Source organism: Triticum dicoccoides, chromosome 1B (assembly GCF_002162155.2).
Source record: "Triticum dicoccoides isolate Atlit2015 ecotype Zavitan chromosome 1B, WEW_v2.0, whole genome shotgun sequence".
Classification (NCBI taxonomy): Eukaryota; Viridiplantae; Streptophyta; class Magnoliopsida; order Poales; family Poaceae; genus Triticum; species Triticum dicoccoides.
The window spans coordinates 678,589,185-678,609,874 of record NC_041381.1 but is presented as its reverse complement, the minus strand read 5'-3'; the positions used below and the strand labels follow the sequence as shown (position 1 = coordinate 678,609,874).

Genomic DNA, 20,690 nt, shown 5'->3' with positions numbered 1-20,690 from the left:
CTCTCGTTTGTACATGGGGACATCTTCATTGTCAAAAGTCACGGAAAGGACAAACCATTTCCTTCATAACTAGTGGAAGAATAAGTGGGGGCTAGCTGATGGTTCACCAAATCATGCCAAGGAAAGGACCGTGAATAGTTTCTTATTGGAATCCAAATAAATGGCCAATGGGCATCCGTCTCGGCCCCTCCTCCCCCTTTGAAGGTAAGAGTTCCTCCTAGCAATGTCTATGAGCTCCACTTTCGGTGTAGGGAAGATTGCAAGGAACCTTCATTTGAGGCTCTTCCACCGTTCATCATGATGAACAATTGTACGAATGATGGGTTTACAATGGTGCTGTCTTAAGAGTGACATATAGGATAAATATTTAAGTGGAGGAGAGAGAAATCATAAGAAAAGACTTGCATTCTTTTTAATTAATAGATGATCTTTAGCAACAATTGTCTCACCACATATTTAGGAATATCTAGTTATTGAAGATAAGACTAAGAATAACCCATTGTACATCAAAAAATACACAAGAGCTTTTAGGTGCTCCACACCCCTATTCAAATATTAATTTCAAAAATACCAAGAAAGTAAAAAATGGATTTTGGGGATAACAAACCCGAGTCCCCAATATCCTCCCGTGTGAAATTTTGTGAAAAAAATACCAGAAAATGTATGACAAAGAAAAAGTCTGACTTATGATCCATCCAAACCGTTTTTTCTATACATAGGATCTTTTTATAGTGAGAATATGTTTTTTGATATTTTTTTCACTGAACTTCACACGGGAGTAGATTGGGCACTCAGGTTTGATATCCCAAAATTCTAGTTTTTTTTTGAATTTTTCTGATTTATTTTTGAATTTAATACTCATATAGAGGGGTGGAGCACCCGAGTGCTTCAAATCCTCTTCCATTGTACAACATCTTTTATGTCTTATATATTATCTAGATTATGTGGTGGACATAATATAAAGACATCCTTATCAACCATTGCATATGCCTTTATCTCCCTCTCCCGTTGTGGGAGAATATCACATGATACTACCTCTTAGGTAATACCATTTCAAAAATAATAATTTTAAATTTTCAAAAATTCTGAAAAAAAATTGTGGGTGTTCACATCACATGAATGTACAATGTTAAAAAATTTAGGTCTAAAATCGAAATATACATTGAGAAACAAAAAAGACAAATCCAGCATGAATAGTGTCAAAAAGACAAAAGTCTTTTTTTCGCGAAAAAAACAAAAGTCAAAACGCCACTATTTACATCTGCATTTGTCCTTTTTTCTAAATGTGTATTTAGAATTTTGTACCTGAATTTTTAGGGGTTGTATATTCATGCAATGTGAACATCCATACTTACTTTAGAATTTTTTGAAACATTTAAAATTGAGTTTTTTAAATGGTGGCATGGGACTATTTAGGAGGTGGTATCACCTTATACTCTCCCCTCCCATTGTTGGTGAGGAGACTCGAGGTGAGGCAAGTGATGTTGGTGCCATAACATTTAGGGGTGGGGAGTTTTTCTCTCTCTTTTTTTTCCCGAGGAAACTCAGGTTTGTTTTAGGGGACGAAACTCAGGGTTATTGTTTGACTAAGAAAATTGGGCTAAAGTTGCTAGACAGGCTAGCCCAAAGCTTCCCAATACAGCCCGACGTTTTGATGGGCCGGTAACTTGGTAAGGCCGACACACTACACACCTAACCGCTTCCCTCCACACTCTCCATGGTCCACGCCGCCGTCCACCACCACCACCACCAAGCGCAATGGGCAAGACCAGGTCGGCGGCTCTGGACGGTTGTGGGAGGAAAGTCGGTGTTGGAGATGCCCTAACCACCTCCATTCCTCCGGTGCCGATGACGCACCCATCAACCTCCATTTTCATGGAATATCTCTGAAACACACATGGAAACCAAGTTGCAGCCATTTTTAACTTTTGATATAACATTAAGCATATGTTGACCTTTATTGGAAAACATTAAGCATTTATTGGCGTCTCAAAATAGATGCTTCATAGTAGAAAGATTATGCTACATGTGTAAAATATGACACTACGATATTGTCTCAGGTCTCATTTGTACATGGGGACATCTTCATTGTCAAAAGCCATGGAGAGGACAACACATTTCCTTCATAACTAGTGGAAGAATAAGTGGGGTCTAGCCGATGATTCACCGAATCATGCCAAGGAAAGGACCATGAATAATTTCTTATTGCAATCCACATGAATGGTCAATGTGCATCGGTCTCGGTCCCTCCTCCCCTTCCCTTTGAAGGTAAGAATTCCGACTAGTAATGTCTCTGAGCTCAAATGTCGTGTAGCCTTGTAGGAAAGATTGCAAGGAACCTTTCGTTGAGGCTCTTTCATCGTTCATCATGATGAAGAAGTGTACGAAGGACGGGTCATCTCCCTCTCCCACTACTGGAATCAGGGATTTTGCCCTTTGCCGTCGCTAGTTCAGCCGGACGTTTTGCCGTCTGCTGGCTGACGGCAAAGGCCTTTGCCGTCCACCATGGCGGACGACAAAGAAGCTGATTCCAGTAGTGTCCCGTCATTGATGACGAGACTCGAGGTGATGTATGTGCCATCTATGGAGCCGGGGAGCTCCTCCCTTGTTTTTTTTCTAAATGGACTCCATTATAAATCTAATGTCAGATTTTTTATCATGGCAAAATCGAACATTTTCATGGCAAATTATATGTTTCCAAGATGGCAAGCTCAGTTGGCGAGCATGACAAATCCACCTTAGTTCATCTTTTTTCCAGAAAATTCTAGTGCTTGCAAACTAAATTTTCATCATCGCACCAATATAAATTGCCACGAAAAACGTCAGATTTGCCATGACTAAAAAATGAATGTCAGTTTTTTAGTGTTTCGGAAAAATTTAGGTGCCATAACATCGGGGTTGGGGAGTTTTTTTTTCTATCTTTTTATCCTTGAGGAAACTCAGTTTTTTTAGGGGACGAAACTCAGGGATACTACTTGACTAAGAAAATTGGGCTAAAGTTGCGTTTTTTAGGGGTAACTGGGCTAAAGTTGCTAGACAGGCTAGCCCAAAGCTACCCAATACAGCCCGACGTCTTGATGGGCCGGTAAGGCCAACACACCACATTCCTAACCGCTTCCCTGCACACACACTCCACGGTCCACGCCGCCGTCCACCACCACCACCCAGCGCAATGGCCAAGACCAGGTCGGCGGCTCCGGCCCGCCCCTCCACCGCCGCAGCCACCGCCAGGATCTCCTTCCGCTCCCGCAAGATCGTCAAGACACCACCCGCCAAACCCCTCGCCGCGGCCACCCTGCCGCCGCCGGCGCCGCCCGCTCCGGTGCTGCCCGCGCTGTCCGCCCCGGGCGAGCTCGCGGCGGCGCTGCGCCACCTCGCGGCCGCCGACCCGCTCCTCTCCGAGGTCATCGCCTCCACCGACGCCCTGGCTTTCACCTCCTCCCCCTCCGTCCCCGCCTTCCACTCCCTCGCGCGCTCCATCCTCTACCAGCAGCTCGCCACCTCCGCCGCCGCCGCCATCTACGCCCGCTTCCTCGCGCTCCTCCCCTCCGCCGCCGACGGCTCCGTGAGCCCCGCGGCCGTGCTCGCCCTCGCCGCCGCCGACCTCCGCGCCATCGGCGTCTCCGGCCGCAAGGCCGCCTACCTGCACGACCTGGCCGCCAGGTTCGCGGCCGGGGACCTCTCCGAGTCCTCCGTCGCCGCCATGGGCGAGGACGCGCTCCTCGCCCAGCTCACCAGGGTCAAGGGCATCGGCGAGTGGACGGTCCACATGTTCATGATCTTCTCGCTGCACCGCCCCGACGTGCTGCCGTCCGGCGACCTCGGCGTGCGCAAGGGCGTGCAGGAGCTGTACAAGCTCAAGGGGCTGCCCAAGCCGGAGGAGATGGCCGCATTGTGCGAGCGCTGGCGCCCGTACCGGTCGGTCGGCGCCTGGTACATGTGGCGCCTCCTCGAGAGCAAGGGCGCCGCGGTGAAGAAGGCGAAGAAGGGCAATGCGAGCTCCTAGCTAGGTATGTGTCATCTATGGGTGATGCTAGTATGTATTTGTTGTACTCAAGCTGGTAAATTTAGATGGCAATGTGGCAGATGCTGCCTGGATTAATGAAGTATCATCGTGCGACATTGTGACTTGTGTGTCTTGCCTTGTTATCTTGATGGTTGTATCTTGATGTACTTGTCCTGCCTTGTTATCAATAAAATTTTAGTTTCATCCTGTTCTGATACTTGTAGAGAAGAGGGGAATTTTTATGGCTGGAATGGTATGGAATTGCGATATGTCCATGTCTGTGCACTGTAATCTTGTATCATTGTTCTTTTTTTTTTTTGCGGGGGATCTTGTATCATTGTTCAGCCTTGACTTGATATATACAACCCGTTGACACTTTCAATTTCTGGAATGATACTCGTTAAACTTGTTTTTTGACAGAATCATGATCGTATCTTAGCCAATCTGCAGGACTGTTCTTGATTCTACCGTAATACCGCCCTAGATTCTATGATGCTTAACAGCGAATTTTGGTGGGCTCAGATGTCGGTTATTCTTGCATTAGGTTCTTCCTGTGGTTCTTGAACAAAGTTTAGTGACCTCTCTTTTAGGAAAGTAGTGGTGACAAGGATTCTGTGTGCTTTCTGGACCTGTGGAGTCCAAATTGAACATGGTGGCCAGCTAAACCAGATCTCGGGGGCGACAAAATGCTACAGGTACGACTTCTTACAAATACCACAAATACATGAGTTTACATGATGATTTACTTGATGACTTGGTTCGAGGGGATAATGAACAACATGCAGTTCATGAAGCTAGATGATTATCTACAGCAACATAGAGACTTAACCTTGGACATAACCTAGTAATATTTTGTACACACAATATACAACTCCTTTTCTTCCTGCTATTCTAACCAATGCTGAATTGCCTTGCGCCCCCCTAGAACATCAGTCTATTCTTAAGAGATCTAGTTTGTACAACTTTGTTCACTGTCCACTGGAGTTTACACTGCTTCATCCTGAAAACATGAAGACACTTGGGCTGTAAGCTTATCTGAATTCTGAACACAAATACAGATACTCAAATAGTGTGGAGGCTTGTTCTTTCTTTCTTCTGTTTTGTTCTATGTGGGCATGAGGTTAGGTGAATGTGTGTGTAGATAGTGTGGAGCTGCACAAAATGTAGCAATAATCTGTAAAAAGACAGTCCTGTATGGTACTAAGGCGTACTTATATTGATCTCACTGCAAAACTGATAGCACATGGAGATAAAGACTGCAAGATCCATCCAAGTTTTTGTTATAGAAGTAGGGAAATTTTTCTGATAGTGTAGCTAGGATTAAACCACCGATAGATTGGACCACAATCCTTTGGCTAAGTGCCCAAGGATTGGTTGCAATTAAGCAGTTTGGCTCATAGAGTTCATGATGCCAGTCATCATGTATGCATGGTGGTAAACCTCTAAAGAAAATAAAAATACATAAATACTCCTGCATGATCTGCCTTGAGTTAAAACATCTATGGTAACAAGATGGTCCCAGCAAGTAGACAGATACAGCAGTAATTGGTATGCTTACGCTCAACTGAAACTTGCTACTAGAAACAGAGCATCTAATGTCTGTGCAGTTTTTGGTTGAGAATTATACCTTTTAGGTCCAGAAGCCCCGGGTCTTGTACTTGGGGAAGGGGATGCGTCCGTGCTCGATGTTCTTGACGTCGTCAACAAGGAACTGGAAGTGGCGGCGCACCTCCTCGGCGGACTTGGTGCCCCCCATGGCGCTGGCCACCTTCTCCCAGAGGTTGGGGGCGCCCATGCCGTAGTAGGCAAGCGCCTCCTCAAACATCTTGTTCTCCTTCTTGCTCCACTCCGAGTCTGAGCTCGGTGAGGACATCCTTGGAGCAGGTAAAGCTTCTCTTGTGGGATTCTACTGAGCTAATGCTTCCTGTATCTAGTATGTTGGCTCCTGGAAGTCCTTTGCTCTTGGAGAAGCTCTGGTGGTTTTGTTGGTGTCTCTGCTGCGAGGGCTGCTATTTATAGGCGCTGGGGGTGTGTCATGTCTCTCTCTGTGGGTTTAAACTTAGAAGGTGGCTGGGGAGATGACAACAAGGTTCTCGCAGGTTTTTTGAGTTGAAGACATAGAAAGCCTGTGTTGTGCGTGATGAAAATTTTAATTAGCATCACTTCACTGACAGCCTCCCTAAGTAATTAAGCCTTTTTGGCCCTGATGCGCATGAGGGCATTCCTGACGCATGACGTCTTGAGTTGTATCCAACATTATACACATCATCTGGATATTATAGCTGTAGAAACTGGATGCGTGCGCCCTCTCAGGCCATTGCTTCCAGCTAAGTAAAAACTGCCAGCTAGATGGCCTTTGCTCCAACTAGAGACCTGTGAAGCCTTTGGTGCTTGCTCACATGTCTCTCACTATGTTTGCAGTGTTCTACTTTTAACTTCTTTACCAAGTTAAAAAAAAAAACTTTTTAACTTCTCCACCATGGCATCGCCGGATGGGTATGATTGCAGCTTTGTTGTGAGAAATTTTTGGCGTCGAATTTTTTGTTCTGTAACTAAATCCCCCATGGAAATCATGCGTCGATCGATATATTTGCTTTTTGGTATTCAGTTTTGAAATATTTGAGCACGTGTGCTTGCTACATGGTTCCAAGTTTAACATTTTGACAGAGTGCAATCTGCTGTAGCAATTAGGCAGTGTGGATCGATGCATGCCACCTGTGTGCTCTGCGCACATCACCAAAGGAAGCATCCATCTCTGGATGCGTGGCGATTTCTCGGCCGTGTGTGATGCTGACATGGATCGGCAGAGTGCTCATCGTAAGGCATGCGTCTCAGCCAATAGGCTGCAAGGCGCCCACGGGAGGAGGGGATACATGCTATTGATGCACAGGTGCACATACCCAAAAACCTCTGATCTCGATGCTCATTTCCAGCATTTTTCTGAAACCCCTCTAATCCAATGCTACGTACCAAGCGTGCACCCTCAGTGCCTAGCGGAGTTAATTACAAATTCATCTAAAAAAGTAGTACTATACATATCTCCGCTGACTGCGGTTTTGCGTCTCCTCTCTAAAGATAGTAATATTTCCTCTAATGGATAAAACTCATGTTCAATCGCAAATAAAAAAAAAGACTTTCAAAGCATGAAAATAGTGCAAGTGTCTCAAAAAATAAATTAAGCATGCCTCTGAATCTTTCATTCCATCGCCATCGATGATAGAGAAGTCTGGGGGGTTGCTCTCGTTCAAAAACGAATTTTGCTTGTCCATGCATTAGTGTAGGGAGGACCATGATTGTTTCATCCATTTGGGAGAGAAAAAGATCTAGGGATGTGGGCTAAGAACCCCCATTCTTTACATGTTGTGCGATCTCCGCCACCCGGTCGACAAACAGATCCCAAAGAGATGATGAACACCCCCGGGTTCCGGGGACCGAAGGAATTTATCTATCTTTTCCATTTCCAGTGGCGTTGGAAAGGGAATTGACAGAATGCCATCCAGCTGCTCCTTGCTTGCTGCATGCTCACGGAGTCCTGGGGTTTGCATCGGATGCACTGAACCAGGGGTGGCGGGTGCAACTTGCTTTTGATTCTTGGGGCGTGTGGACCGGTCCATCCATCCACCGGAGATCTATCCCCCGGAATGATGCAGGATTCCCCATCATATTTCGAACAATCGGAGCAAAGCTTTTCAGGAAGATGCTAGCTCATGTAAACTAGACTCATTGCATGTATTTCTGCCAGTATTTTCCTTTAAATTTCTGTTCTCGTATGGGACAAATTTTGTCAGTTCAGTATTGGGACACGTTCATGCACGGGTTAACTTCCAAATAACGGAATCACAGTAGGGATGCGTATATACATAGACGGCATATTCCTATAATTTTCGACATGATAGTATCTGATATAACCGGTGTTACAATTCGAGTATTGCTATATCTGATTAATAAATCATCAAGCAACCAATGGAGCCAACACCTTTGTTTGGAACGCAAGTGTTGCTTCCTGGCGGGCTAGGCTAGTTTGACCGCACAGTGTTGTCTCTCTCGAGTGAAAAGGAGAGGGGCATCTCACTTTGTGCAAAATACGTTATCTTGCACACAAGAAGTAACTTTCTATCTACATGTATGTGTCTTTATTCTTGGAGAAAATTCATTCATGTGATGTTGAGGCTTGGGAACAGCCAGCCTGAATTTATATGATCGGTCAACTTGCCTCTCTCCATAACTAGATCCTTGGCTAGTACGAAGATCATCTTTTTCACAAAGTATATATTAAGCTAAGGTAAGCAGAGTAAAGTTGAAATGCTTTTGGGTTCTGTCTGAGCCATTATTAGTCGGTATATGGTATCTTGTTTGCCAGCTGCTTGAATGGCCGATCCCTATCTGTCGTTGCCAAGTAGCCTGGATTGGATTCTGCAGTGTGGCCTTTACTTCATCATCGGCTGGCCAGATTCCAAATCTTTGAGCTTAAAGCTCTAGGATCTAGTTTCTCTCACCCGATCAAGTTGCTGGAAGGGATTGGTAATCGGAATCCAGTCCAGGGCAATCTATCTCTTTGGCGGGCGTCGTAATGCTGGGGATTCAAAGCGAGCATTCTTTTTCCCTGAAAACGAAATAGTGACCGCCCGGCTTTCTCCTCTTCACATGGTACATGTGGCGCCTCCTAGGGAGCAAGGGCACCGCGGCGAAGAAGGTAAAGAGTCGCAATGCGAGCTCATAGCTAGGTACGTGTCATCTATGCGTGATGGTGATGCTAGTATGTATTTGTTGTACTCAAGCTGTTAAATTTATATGTCAATGCAGCAGATGCTACCTGGATTAGTGAAGTGTCATTTTGTGACCTTGTGACTTGTGTGTCTATGTGCACATTATGGTTGCTAACAAGGTTGTGTCTTGTTGTACTTGTCCTGTCTTCTAATCAATAAAATTTAGTTTCATCCTGTTCTGATACTTTTAGAGAAGAGGGAAATTTCTGTGGTTGGAAACATGGAATCGCCATATGCCCATGTCTGTGCACTGTAATCTTCTATCATTGTTTAGCCTTGACTTGATATACACAGTCTATTGAATTTGATTATACTCTACTTCCAGTTTCTGGAATGATACTCTTTATTCTTTTTTGACGGAATCATGATCGTATCTTAGCCAATCTGCACGACTGTTCTTGATTCTACCGTGATACCACCCTCGATTTAATGATGCTTAACAGAGAATTATTGGTGGGCTCAGATGTGGATTATTCTGGCATTAGGTTCTTCCTCTGGTTCTTGAACAAAGTTTAGTGACTTCTCTTTTAGGAAGGTAGTGGCGACAAGGATTCTGTGTGCTTTCTGGACCCGTGGAGTCCAAAGTCCAAACTGCACTTGGTGGCCAGCTAAACCAGATATTGAGGCGACAAAATGCGACAGGTACAACTTTTTACAAATAACACTAATACATGAGTTTACATGACAGCTTACTTGATGACTTGATTTGAACAGATAACAACACACAGATCATGAATGTAGACGAGAATCTACAACGACATAGAGACAGACTTAACCTTGGACATGACCTAACAATACTTTGTACACACGATAGACAATACTCATTTCCTTCCTGTTATTCTAACCAATGCTGGATTCCCTTGCTTACTCCTAGAACAATATTCCATTCTTACTTCTTAGAGATCTAGTTTGTACACCTTTGTTCACTGTCCACTGTCCACTGTCCACTGGAGCTTACACTGCTTCATCCTGAAAAGTTGAGAAAACACTTGCACTGTAAGTTTATCTGCTCTGAACACAAATACAGATACTCAAATATAAGAGGCTTATTCTATTTAGGCATGAGGTTGGGTCTTTCGGAATGGAATGGGTGTATAGACAGTTTGGAGCTGCACAAGATCTAGCAAAAATCTATATAAGAAATAGCCTTGCAAGCTGAAAGTACGAGGGGAGAAAGACTGCAAGATCCATTATAAGATTGTCTGATTGTTCTAATATTAAACCACCGGTGAATTGGGCCAGGGTCGCTTTAATTAAGCAGTTTTGGCTCATGGCTAGAGAGTTGTTCATGGTGCCAGTTGTCAACTTGTCATGCATGCTTGGTGGTAACCGGTAAGTAACCTCTAAAGAAAATGAAAAATACTTAAATACTCCTGCATGCTATGCCTTTGAAATTGAGTTCAAACATCTACTTTTCCCAGAAACCAGACAAATACAGTAGTAACTGCTATGCTTATGACCCCACAAAAAGAAAACTGCTATGCTTATGCTCAACTGAAAACTTGTTAGAAGCAACACATCCTATGTCTGTGAGAATTATACCTTTCAGGTCCAGAATCCTTGGGTCTTGTACTTGGGGAAGGGGATGCGGCCGTACTCTATGTTGTTGACGTCATCGATGAGGATCTGAAAGTGGCGGCGCACCTCCTCGGCGGACTTGGTGCCCCCCATGGCGCTGGCCACCTTGTCCCAGAGGTTGGGGGCGCCCTCGCCGTAGTAGGCGAGCGCCTCCTCGAACATCTTGTTCTCCTTCTTGCTCCACTCCGAGTCGGAGCTCGGCGAGGTGCTCCGAGACGATGACCCAGAAGACATCCTTTGGAGGAGGTAAAGCTTCCCTGGGGAGATTCTACTGAGCTAGTGCTAGCTTCTTGTATCTGATGTCTTGGAGAAGCTCTGGTGGTTTGGTTTGGTGTCTCTCTTTGCTGCGGGGGCTGCTATTTATAGGCGCTGGGGGTGTGTCATGTCTCTCTCTGTGGGTTAAAAGGTGGCTGGGGAGAGGACAACAAGGTTCTTGCAGTTTTTTCGAGCTAGGGATCAGACATGGGAAGGAAGCGTGTGGTGTGTGTGATGAAAATTTTAAGTGACAGTCTGTTTGAGTAATTAATGGGTCCGTCCAGATGCACATCAGGGCAGGCATTCCCAATGCATGGTATCTGGGGTTGTATCCAACATTATACACATCATCTAGTTTAGATATTTTATAGCTGTAGAAATCAACTCTCGAATTCGTCGTATCTGAATCTGAATACGTGGTTCAGCTTGGTTTCATGCAGTTTGTTCATGGTTCATGAAAAAACATGTTGATGAGATACTTATACCTGACCACACGCATGCTTCTTGGTTCCAGAAACACTTCTACACACGGCGCCAGCTGTGGCCATTACACGGCATGGATGGATGGATGCTGCGTGCTCTGCTCACATCACCAACGGAAGCATGACGATATCTCAGCTGTGTGTGTGCTGACATGGGTCGGCAGAGAGCTCCTTTTAAGGCATGCACACATCGTCCAATAGGCCGCAAGGTGCCCACAGGAGAACAGAGCTGTCAAGGTGCGCAGCCCAAAAACCTGTGATCTCGATGCTCATTTCCATTAGTTTTCTGAAACCCCTCTGATCGAATGCTACACAAGCATGTCATGCATGCATCCTCATATATAGCCTATCTGAGCTAACCACCATTTCACCTAAAAGTAGTTCTACCATGCCCCAGAAAACTGTGAATTAAAGCATGGATTAAGCATGTCTGAATCTTTTATTACATTATCAGTGATGGAGTATCCTAGGTTTTTGTAACAGCGTTAGAGAAATCGTCTAAAGAAATATTTTTGCATTGTTCAGAAAGGCATCTCGAAATTCAGAGATAGTGTTTTGCTTCTCCATGCATTAGTTTAGGGAGCACCATGACTGATTCTTCCATTTGAGAGAGAGAAGGCGGCAGGGATGTGGGCTAAGAGCCTCCATTCTTTACATGCTGCGCCATCTCCACCACCCGGTCGACGAACAGATTCCAAAGAGACGATGAACACCCTCTGGGTCTGGGGACCGAACGAATATATCTATCTCGATATGTGTAACTTTCCATCTCCAATGGCCTTGGAAAGGAATTGACAGAATGCAATCCTGCTCCTGGCTCCTTGCTCACGGAGTCCTGGGATTTGCATCGGATGCACTGGACCGGGGCAGCGGGCGCAACTTGCTTTGATTCTTGCGGGCGTGTGGACTGGTCCACACCATCTGTCCATCGGAGATCTCTCCCCCTGGAATCATATCTGCTTAAAAGCCATGGGAAAGATGCAGGATTCCCCGTCATATTTCGAACAATCGGAGCAAAGCTTTTCAGGAAGATGCTAGCTCATTTTAAACTAGATTCATTTCATGTATTTCCGCGAGCATTCTCCTTTAGATTTCCGTTCTTCTAAGGGACATGTTTTGTCACTTCGGTACTGTGACGTGTTCATGCACGGGTTAACTCCCAAATAATGGCATCACAGTACGTATGTGTATATACATATATGACATATTCCTATATTATTAAACATGATCATATCTGATATAATCGTTGTTACAATTCAAGTATTGCTGTATAGTATCTGATTAATAAATCATCAAGCAAGCGATGTTGGGATTTCTAGCCGTACAGATGGAGCGAACACGTTTGTTTGGAATGCAACATGTTGCCCCCTGGCGGGCTAGGCTAGTTTGATCACGCAGTGGTGTCTCCCTCGACTGGAAAGGCAGATGGGTAGACAAAAGGTGAAGGGGCATCTCATGCTGTGCAGAATACGTTATCTTGCACACAAGAACTAACTTTCTATCTACATGTATGTGTTTTTATTCTTGGAGAAAATTCATTCATGTGATGTTGAGGCCTGGGAATAGCCAGCCTGAATTTATACCAACGGTCAACTTGCCTCTCCCCATAACTAGATCCTTGGCTAGTACTACAAACATCATCTCTTTCACAAAGTATATTACTCCCTTCGATCCATATTAATTGTACTAAATCAGCGACAATTAATATGATTAGAGGGAGTAGAGTAAGCAGAGCAAAGTAGGAATGCTTTTGGGCTCTGTCTGAGCCATCGTTAGTTGGTATATGGTATCTTGTTTGCCAGCTGCTTGAATGACTGATCCCTATCTATGGTTGCCAAGTAGCCTGAATTGGATTCCGCCCTGTGGCCGTCACTGCATCATCAGCTGGCCAGATTCCAAATCTTTAAGCCCAAAAGCTCTGGGATCTGGATTCTCTCCCCCGGTCAAGTTGCTGGAGGATATCGGGAATCGGAATCCAGTCCAGGGCGATCTATCTCTCTGGCGGGCGTCACGATGCTGGGGATTCAAAGCGAGCTTTCTTTTCCCCTGAAAAGGAAATGGTGAGCCCGGCTTTCTCCTCTTCACAAGGTACATGTGGTGCCTACTGGAGAGCAAGGACGCCGCGGCAAAGAAAGTGAAGGGCAATGCGAGCTGACAGCTAGGTACGTGTCATCAATGTGTGATGGTGATGCTAGTATGTATTGTTGTATTCAAGCTTTTATTAAATTTAGATGACAATGTGTTCCTGCAAAAATAAATAAATTAGATGACAATGTGGCAGATGCTGCTTAGATTAGTGAAATATTTTGGGCAACCTTGTGACTTGTGTGTCTATGTGCACATTATCGTTGCTAATATGGTTGTATCTTGATGTACATGTCCTGCCTTGTTATCAACAAAATTTAATTTCATCCTGTCCTGATACTTGTAGAGAAGAGGGAAATTTCTGTTGATGGAATTATAAATGAACCCCCGTATGTCCATGTCTGTGCACATTGATCTTATATCATTGTTTCAGCCTTCACTCGATATATACAGCCTGCTGAGCTTGATTATAATACTCGCCACTTCTTTTTGACGGAATCATGATAGTATCTTAGCCAATCTGCAGGACTGTTCTTGATTCTACCGTAATACCAACCTCTATCCGAGGATGCTTAACAGCGAATATTGGTGGGCTCAGATGTAGATTATTCTGGCATCAGGTTCTTCCTGTGGTTCTTGAACAAAGTTTAGTGGCTTCTCTTTTAGGAAGGTAGTGGTGACAAGGATTCTGTGTGCTATCTGAACCCTGTGGAGTCCAAACTGAACATGGTGGCCAGCTAAACCAGATATCGTAGGCGACAAAATGCCACAGGTACGACTTCTTACAAATAACACGAATACATGTTTTTTTTCATAAATACATGAATTTACATGACAGTTTACTTGACGACTTAGTTCGAGGGGATAATGAACAACACACAGTTCATGAATGTAGACGAGAATCTACAACAACATAGGGACAGACTTAACCTTGGACATAACGTAACTATATTTTGTACACACAATCGACAATATCACTTCCCTTCCTGTTATTCTAACCAATCTGGATTGCCTTGCTTCCCCCTAGAACAACAGTCCATCCTTGCTTCTTAGAGATCTAGTTTGTACAACTTTGTTCACTGTCCACTGGAGCTCTTACACTGCTTGGTCCTGAAAAGTTGAGAAAACATTTTCACTGTAAGCTTATCTGAACTCTGAACACAAATGCTCAAATAGAAGAGACTTGCTCTTTCTTTCTTTTATTTTGTTCTATGTAGGCATGAGGTTAGGAAGATGCATCCAAGCTTTTGTTTTGGAAAGTAGGGAAATTGTCTAATTGTGCTAAGGTTAAACACCAATACATTGGGCCAGGGTGGCTGCAATTAAGCAGTTTGGCTCATAGAGTTGATGGTGCCAGTCATCATGCATGCATGGTGATAAGTATTTTCAGCACCTGGGTGCCCCTACACCCTCTATGAACAGTAATTCAAAACAAATTCAAAAAAAATCTGAAACTTTGGTACATCAAATATGATCAAACTTTTGATGATCTTGCAAAGTTTTAATTTTAACTAAAAATAACATCCCATGAGCCCTCACCTAAAAAAACAAAATCACTGTTCAAAGTTTATGTACATTATTTAGCAGTGATTTTGTTTTTTTGGTGAGGGCTCCATGAAGGTTATTTGTTTCTGAAACTTTGCAAGATATCAAATCTTTGATCATGTTTGATCCCTGAAAGTTTCAAATATTTTTTATTTTTCTGATTTTTTTACAAATTTATTGTTCGTGAGGGTGTAGGGGCACCCGGGAGCTGTTGCACCTTTCTCGTTAAGAAAACATCTATTATGCTAACGACACAGTCATGCCTAGCATACTTTTCTCAGGAAGCAGACAAATACAGCAGTAACTGGTACGCTTATGCTCAACTGAAAACTTTGTTAACATCAGAGTATCCTATGTCTGTTGAGAACTATACCTTTTACTAGGTCCAGAATCCTTGGGTCTTGTACTTAGGGAAGGGGATGCGACCGTGCTCGATGTTGTTGACGTCGTCGACGAGGAACTGGAAGTGGCGGCGCACCTCCTCAGTGGACTTGGTGCCCCCCATGGCGCTGGCCACCTTCTCGCAGAGGTTGGGGGCGCCCACACCGTAGTAGGCCAGCGCCTCCTCGAACATCTTGTTCTCCTTCTTGCTCCACTCCGAGTCCGAGCTCGGCGAGTTGCTCCGAGACGACGACCCAGAAGACATCTTCAGGTGAGATGTGATGCTCTACTCGAACTAACGCTGGCTTTCTTGTGTCTGGTGTGCTGGGGTGGGGGGGTCTCCTGGAAGTCCTTTGCTCTTGGAGAAGCTCTGGTGGTTTGGTTTGGTTTGGTGTCTTCCTTTGCTGCGGGGGCTGGTATTTATAGGCCCTGGGGGTGTCGTGTCTCTCTCTGTGGGTTAAAAGGTGGCTGAGGAGAGGATAACATGGTTGGTTCTCGCAGGTTTTCTGAGCTAGCTAGGGACATAGAAAGCCTGTGTAATTAAGCATTTTTGGGCCCAGATGTGCATGAGGGCATTCCTAAGACGTCTGGAGTCATATCCAACATTACACACATCTTCTAGATATCATAGCTGTAGAAACTGGATGCATCGGCCCTCTCAGGCCATTGCCTCCAGCTAAGTAAAAATTACCAGCTAGCTAGTCTTTGCTCCAAGCAGAAACCTGTGAAGCCTTTGGTGCTTTGCACGATGGCAGCTTTGATGCAAGCAATTTTCAGCGTCGAATTTTCTGTTCCATAACTAAATCCCTTGTGAAAATCATGTTTCGATGGCTGTATTTCCTTTTTGGTATTCAGTTTTGAAATACCTGACCATGTCTACTTGCTACGTGGTTCCAAATTTGACATTTTGACACAGAGTGCTAGCTGCTGTAGCAATTAAGCAGCGTGGATCGATGCATGCCGCCTGCACCAACGGAAGCATCTCATCTCTGGATGCATGGTGACGTCTCGGCCGTGTGTGATCCTGACATGGGTCGACAGAGAGCTCTTCGTAAGCCGTGCGTATCAGCCAATAGGCCGCAAGGCGCCACGAGAGGAAGGGGTACGTGCTACTGCTATTCTTATCCAGAAGAGAGATGCACAGGTGCGCACACCCAAAAACCTCTGATCTTGGTGCTCATTTCCATCATTTTTCTGAAACCCCTCTAATCCAATGCTAAGTACCAAGTGTGCACCCTCATAGCCTATCTGAGTTAATTACCAATTCATCTAAAAAGATAATACTGCCTCCGTCCCATAATATAAGAGCGTTTTTTACACTAGTGTAGTGTAAAAAACGCTCTTATATTATGGGACAGAGGGAGTACTATACATATCTCAGGAGACTGCGGTTTTGCATCTCCTCTCTGAAGATTGTAATATTTCCTCATGTTCAATCGCAAAAGTCATGTTCAATCACAAAACAGAAAGACATCCAAAGCACGAAGCATAGTGCAATTGTCTCAATTATTTTTTTGCATGCCTCTGAATCTTCCAGTCCGTCTCCATCGATGATACAGAAGTCCGGGGGGTTGCCCTGGCTCAAAAACGATTTTTTCTTGTCCATGCATTAGTTTAGGGATGTGGGCTAAGAATCTCCATTCTTTACATGTCGTGTGATCTCCACCACCCGGTCGACAAACAGATCCCAAAGAGACGATGAACACCCTCAGGCTCTGGGGACCGAAGGAATATATATCTATCTTTCCATCTCCCATGGCCTTGGAAAGCGAATTGACAGAATGCCATCCTGCTGCTGCATGCTCATCGAGTCCTGGGGTTTGCATTGGATTCCCTGAACCGGGGGGCGGCAGGCGCAACTTGCGTTTGATTCTTGGGGCGTGTTCACCGGTCCATCCATCCACCGGAGATCTCTCCCCCGGAATCATATCTGCGTAAAAGCCATAGCAAAGATGCAGGATTCCCCGTTATATTTTGAACAATCGGAGCAAAGCATTTCAAGAAGATTCTAGCTCATGTAAACTAGACTCCCTTCATGTATTTCTGGGAGCATTTTCCTTTAGATTTCTGTTCTCGTACGGGACAGATTTTGTCAGTTCAGTATCGTGACACGTTCATGCACGGGTTAACTTCCAAATAACGGCATCACAGTACGTATGCATATATTAGTGGCATAGCTTGCGGGGGATTACTGAGGGGGAAAATAGCCATATATAATTTTCTGAAGAGGCCAAATACTCTATTTCTCCTAATTTGCCCATCCTAAACAGTGTTTCTTCACAAAATATCAATGGGCTGGGGGCCATGGCCCCTGCATCACAACACATAGCTCCGCCAGTGTACATAGACAACATATTCCTATATTTTTAAACATGGTAGTATCTGATATAACCAGTGTTACAATTTGAGTATTGCTGTAGTATTTGATTAATAAACCATCAAGCAATAAATGTAGGGATTTCTAGTCGTACGGATGGAGCCAACACGTTTGTTTGGAACGTGTGTGTTGCTCCCTGGCGGGCGAGGCTAGTTTGACCACACCGTGTTGTCTCCCTCGATTGAAAAGGCATATATAGGCAGATAAAAGGAGAGGGGGCATCTCATGCTGTGCAAAATACATTATCTTGCGCACAAGAACAAACTTTCTATCTACATGTATATGTTGTTATTCTTGGAGAAAATTCATTCATGTGATGTTGAAGCTTGGGAATAGCCAGCTTGCCTCTCTCCATAAGTAGATCCTTGGACCTTGGCTAGTACAACAAACATCATCTCTTTCACAAAGTATTATTATTAAAGTAAGCAGAGCAAAGTGGGAATGCATTTGGGCTCTGTCTGGGCCATCGTTAGTTGGTACTCCCTCTGTCCTATAAAAACATTTTTGACACTACACTAGTGTAAAAAAGTGTTCTTATATTATGGGACGGAGGGAGTATATGGTATCTTGTTTGCCAGATTCTTGAATGCCGGGCTTTGTTAGCTTTTTGGATCCGATTTTCCTTATAAACTGATCATCTCTCTTCTTCTTAGTGAAATGCAGGACCCCCTGCCCTCACATGAGGTTCTTCAAAAAAGATGCTTGAATGACTGATCCCTATCTATCATTGCAAGTAGCCTGGATTGGATTCCGCCCTGTAGCCTCCACTGCATCATCGGCTGGCCAGATTTCAAATCATTGAGCCCAAAAGCTCTGGGATCCGGATTCTCTCCCCCGGTCAAGTTGCTGAAGAAGATTGGGAATCAGAATCCAGTCCAGGGCGATCTATCTCTCTGGTGGGCGTCACAATGCTGGGGATTCAGAGCGAGCTTTCTTTTCCTCTGAAAAGGAAATGGTGACCACCCGGCTTTCTCCTCCTCACAAGGTACATGTGGCGCCTCCTGGAGATCAAGCGTGCCGCTTCAAAGAAGGTGAAGGACAATGCGAGCTCATATCTAGGTATGTGTTTAATAATGTGTGATAGTGATGCTAGTATGTATTGTTGTATTCAAGCTGTTAAATTTAGATGACAATGTGGCAGATGCTGCCTAGATTAGTTTAGTATTTGGGTTGCTAATATGATTGTATCTTGATGTACTTGTCCTGCCTTGTTATCAATAAAATTTAGTTTCATCATGTCCTGAACTCCTAATACTTGTAGAGAAAGAGGGAAATTTCTTTGAATGGAAGTATATGGAATCGCTCTATGTCCATGTCTTTGCACCATGATCTTCTATCATTGTTCAGCCTTGACTGATATACACAGCCTTTTTTGACAGAATCATGATCGTATCTTAGCCAATCTGCAGGACTGTTCTTGATTCTGCCGGAATACCAACCTCGATTCAATGATGCTTAACAGAGAATATTGGTGGGCTCAGATGTAGATTATTCTGGCATTAGGTTCTTCCTGTGGTTCTTGAACAAAGTGACTTCTCTTGTACGAAGGTAGTGGTGACAAGGATTCTGTGTGCTTTCTAAACATGTGGAGTCCAAATTGAACATGGTGGCCAGCTAAACCAGATATTGGAGGCAACAAAATGCGACAGGTACGACTTCTTACAAATAACACATATACATGAGTTTACATGACAGTTTACATATAATGAACACAGTTCATGAATGTAGACGAGAATCTACAATGGCATTGACACAGACTTAACCTTGGACATGACCTAATAATACTTTGTACACACAAATAGACAATGCTCGACTTTCCTTCCTGTTGTTCTACCAATGCTGGATTCCCTTACTTTCTTCTAGAACAACAGTCCATTCTTGCTTCTTAGAGATCTACTTTGTACATCTTTGCTCACTGTCCACTGGAGCTTACACTGCTTCATCCTGAAAAGTTGAGAAAAACACTTGCACTGTAAGCTTATCTGAACTCTGAACACAGATATACAGATACTCAAATAAAAGAGACTTTTTATTTCTTTCTTTCTTTTGTTTTGTTCTATGTAGGCATGAGGTTAGGCGAATGGGCCGGGTGTGTAGATAGTGTGGATCTGCACAAAATATACCACAAATCTACAAAAAAAAAGTAGCCTAGTAAGACTGTAAGATCCATCTAAGCTTTTGTTTTGGAAGCAGGGAAATTGTCTGATTGTGCTAAGATTAAACCACTGATAAATTGGGCCAGGGTGGCTGCAGTTAAGTAATTTGGCTCATAGAGAGTTAATGGTGCCAGTCGTAAATAACCTCCTGCGTGCTGTGCCTTTGACACTGAAAACTTGTTAACACCAGACCATCCTATGTCTGTACAGTTTTTAGTTGAGAGTTATACCTTTTAGGTCCAGAAGCCCTGGGTCTTGTACTTGGGGAAGGGGATGCGGCCGTGCTCGATGCTGTTGACGTCGTCGACGAGGATCTGGAAGTGGCGGCGCGCCTCCTCAGCGGACTTGGTGCCCCCCATGGCGCTGGCCACCTTATCCCAGAGGTTGGGAGCGCCCTCGCCGTAGTAGGCGAGCGCCTCCTCGAACATCTTGTTCTCCTTCTTGCTCCACTCTGAGTCCGAGCTCGGGGAGGTGCTCCGCGACGATGACCCGGAAGACATCTTCAGGTGAGATGTGGTGTTCTACTCCAACTAAAGCTAGCTTTCGTGTGCCTGGTATGCTGGGGTGTGGGCTCCTGGAAGTTGTTTGCTCTTGGGGAGGCTCTGGTGGTTTGGTTGGTGTCTCGCTTGCTGTGAGGGCTGCTATTTATAGGCCATGGGGGTGTGTCATGTCTCTGTCTGTAGGTTAAAAGGTGGCTGAGGAGAGGACAACAAGGTTCTCTCAGGTTTTTCGAGCTAGGGATCAGACATGGTAAGTGTGTGGTGTTTGTGATGAAAATTTTAGGTGACAGCCTGTTTGAGTAATTAGGCCTTTTGGGTCCATTTGCCGGTACCCCCAACTCATGACGTTGTCCAGAGATGTTTTCAACATTATACAAGCATCACCTAAAATCCAAATTAACTCTCGAATCCGTCGTATCTGAATCTGAATTAGTCATTTGGTTTGATGTAGTTACTGGCTAGGCTTCATCTCAAAATGAGTTATTTACCAAAAACCACCACATTATGGGCTAGGGTAACAGATCGGTACCACATTTGAGGCAGTGCACAAAAAACACCA

General features: G+C 44.4%; 4 protein-coding genes across 4 annotated transcripts; 1 reads left to right on the top strand and 3 right to left on the bottom strand.

The window, feature by feature from the left end:
* The first annotated feature begins 3,156 nt into the window (after window positions 1–3,156).
* LOC119312376 (probable DNA-3-methyladenine glycosylase 2) lies at window positions 3,157–4,223 on the top strand. Its single transcript, XM_037588110.1, has one exon. The coding sequence runs from the start codon at window positions 3,173–3,175 to the stop codon at window positions 4,004–4,006; it is 834 nt and encodes a 277-aa protein (XP_037444007.1). The 5' UTR covers window positions 3,157–3,172; the 3' UTR covers window positions 4,007–4,223.
* Window positions 4,224–5,447: 1,224 nt separating this feature from the next.
* LOC119312368 (protein RADIALIS-like 3) lies at window positions 5,448–6,074 on the bottom strand. Its single transcript, XM_037588100.1, has one exon. It carries the CDS (start codon window positions 5,877–5,879, stop codon window positions 5,637–5,639), a length of 243 nt encoding a protein of 80 aa, XP_037443997.1. The 5' UTR covers window positions 5,880–6,074; the 3' UTR covers window positions 5,448–5,636.
* Window positions 6,075–9,444: 3,370 nt separating this feature from the next.
* Window positions 9,445–10,663, bottom strand: LOC119312358 (protein RADIALIS-like 3). The gene is made up of 2 exons (XM_037588088.1): window positions 10,315–10,663; window positions 9,445–9,741 (listed from the first exon to the last, which is right to left on the bottom strand). The coding sequence occupies exon 1, from the start codon at window positions 10,582–10,584 to the stop codon at window positions 10,318–10,320; it is 267 nt and encodes an 88-aa protein (XP_037443985.1). The 5' UTR covers window positions 10,585–10,663; the 3' UTR covers window positions 9,445–9,741; window positions 10,315–10,317.
* An 8,576-nt stretch (window positions 10,664–19,239) lies between these two features.
* LOC119312348 (protein RADIALIS-like 3) lies at window positions 19,240–20,131 on the bottom strand. Its single transcript, XM_037588077.1, has 2 exons — window positions 19,862–20,131; window positions 19,240–19,419 (listed from the first exon to the last, which is right to left on the bottom strand). Exon 1 carries the CDS (start codon window positions 20,129–20,131, stop codon window positions 19,865–19,867), a length of 267 nt encoding a protein of 88 aa, XP_037443974.1. The 3' UTR covers window positions 19,240–19,419; window positions 19,862–19,864.
* Between the last annotated feature and the right edge of the window lie 559 nt (window positions 20,132–20,690).

Coding starts and splice junctions, on each gene's coding strand:
- LOC119312376 (XM_037588110.1), top strand. CDS start 3,173: ATGGCCAAGACCAGGTCGGCGGCTCCGGCCCGCCCCTCCACCGCCGCA.
- LOC119312368 (XM_037588100.1), bottom strand. CDS start 5,879: ATGTCCTCACCGAGCTCAGACTCGGAGTGGAGCAAGAAGGAGAACAAG.
- LOC119312358 (XM_037588088.1), bottom strand. CDS start 10,584: ATGTCTTCTGGGTCATCGTCTCGGAGCACCTCGCCGAGCTCCGACTCG.
- LOC119312348 (XM_037588077.1), bottom strand. CDS start 20,131: ATGTCTTCCGGGTCATCGTCGCGGAGCACCTCCCCGAGCTCGGACTCA.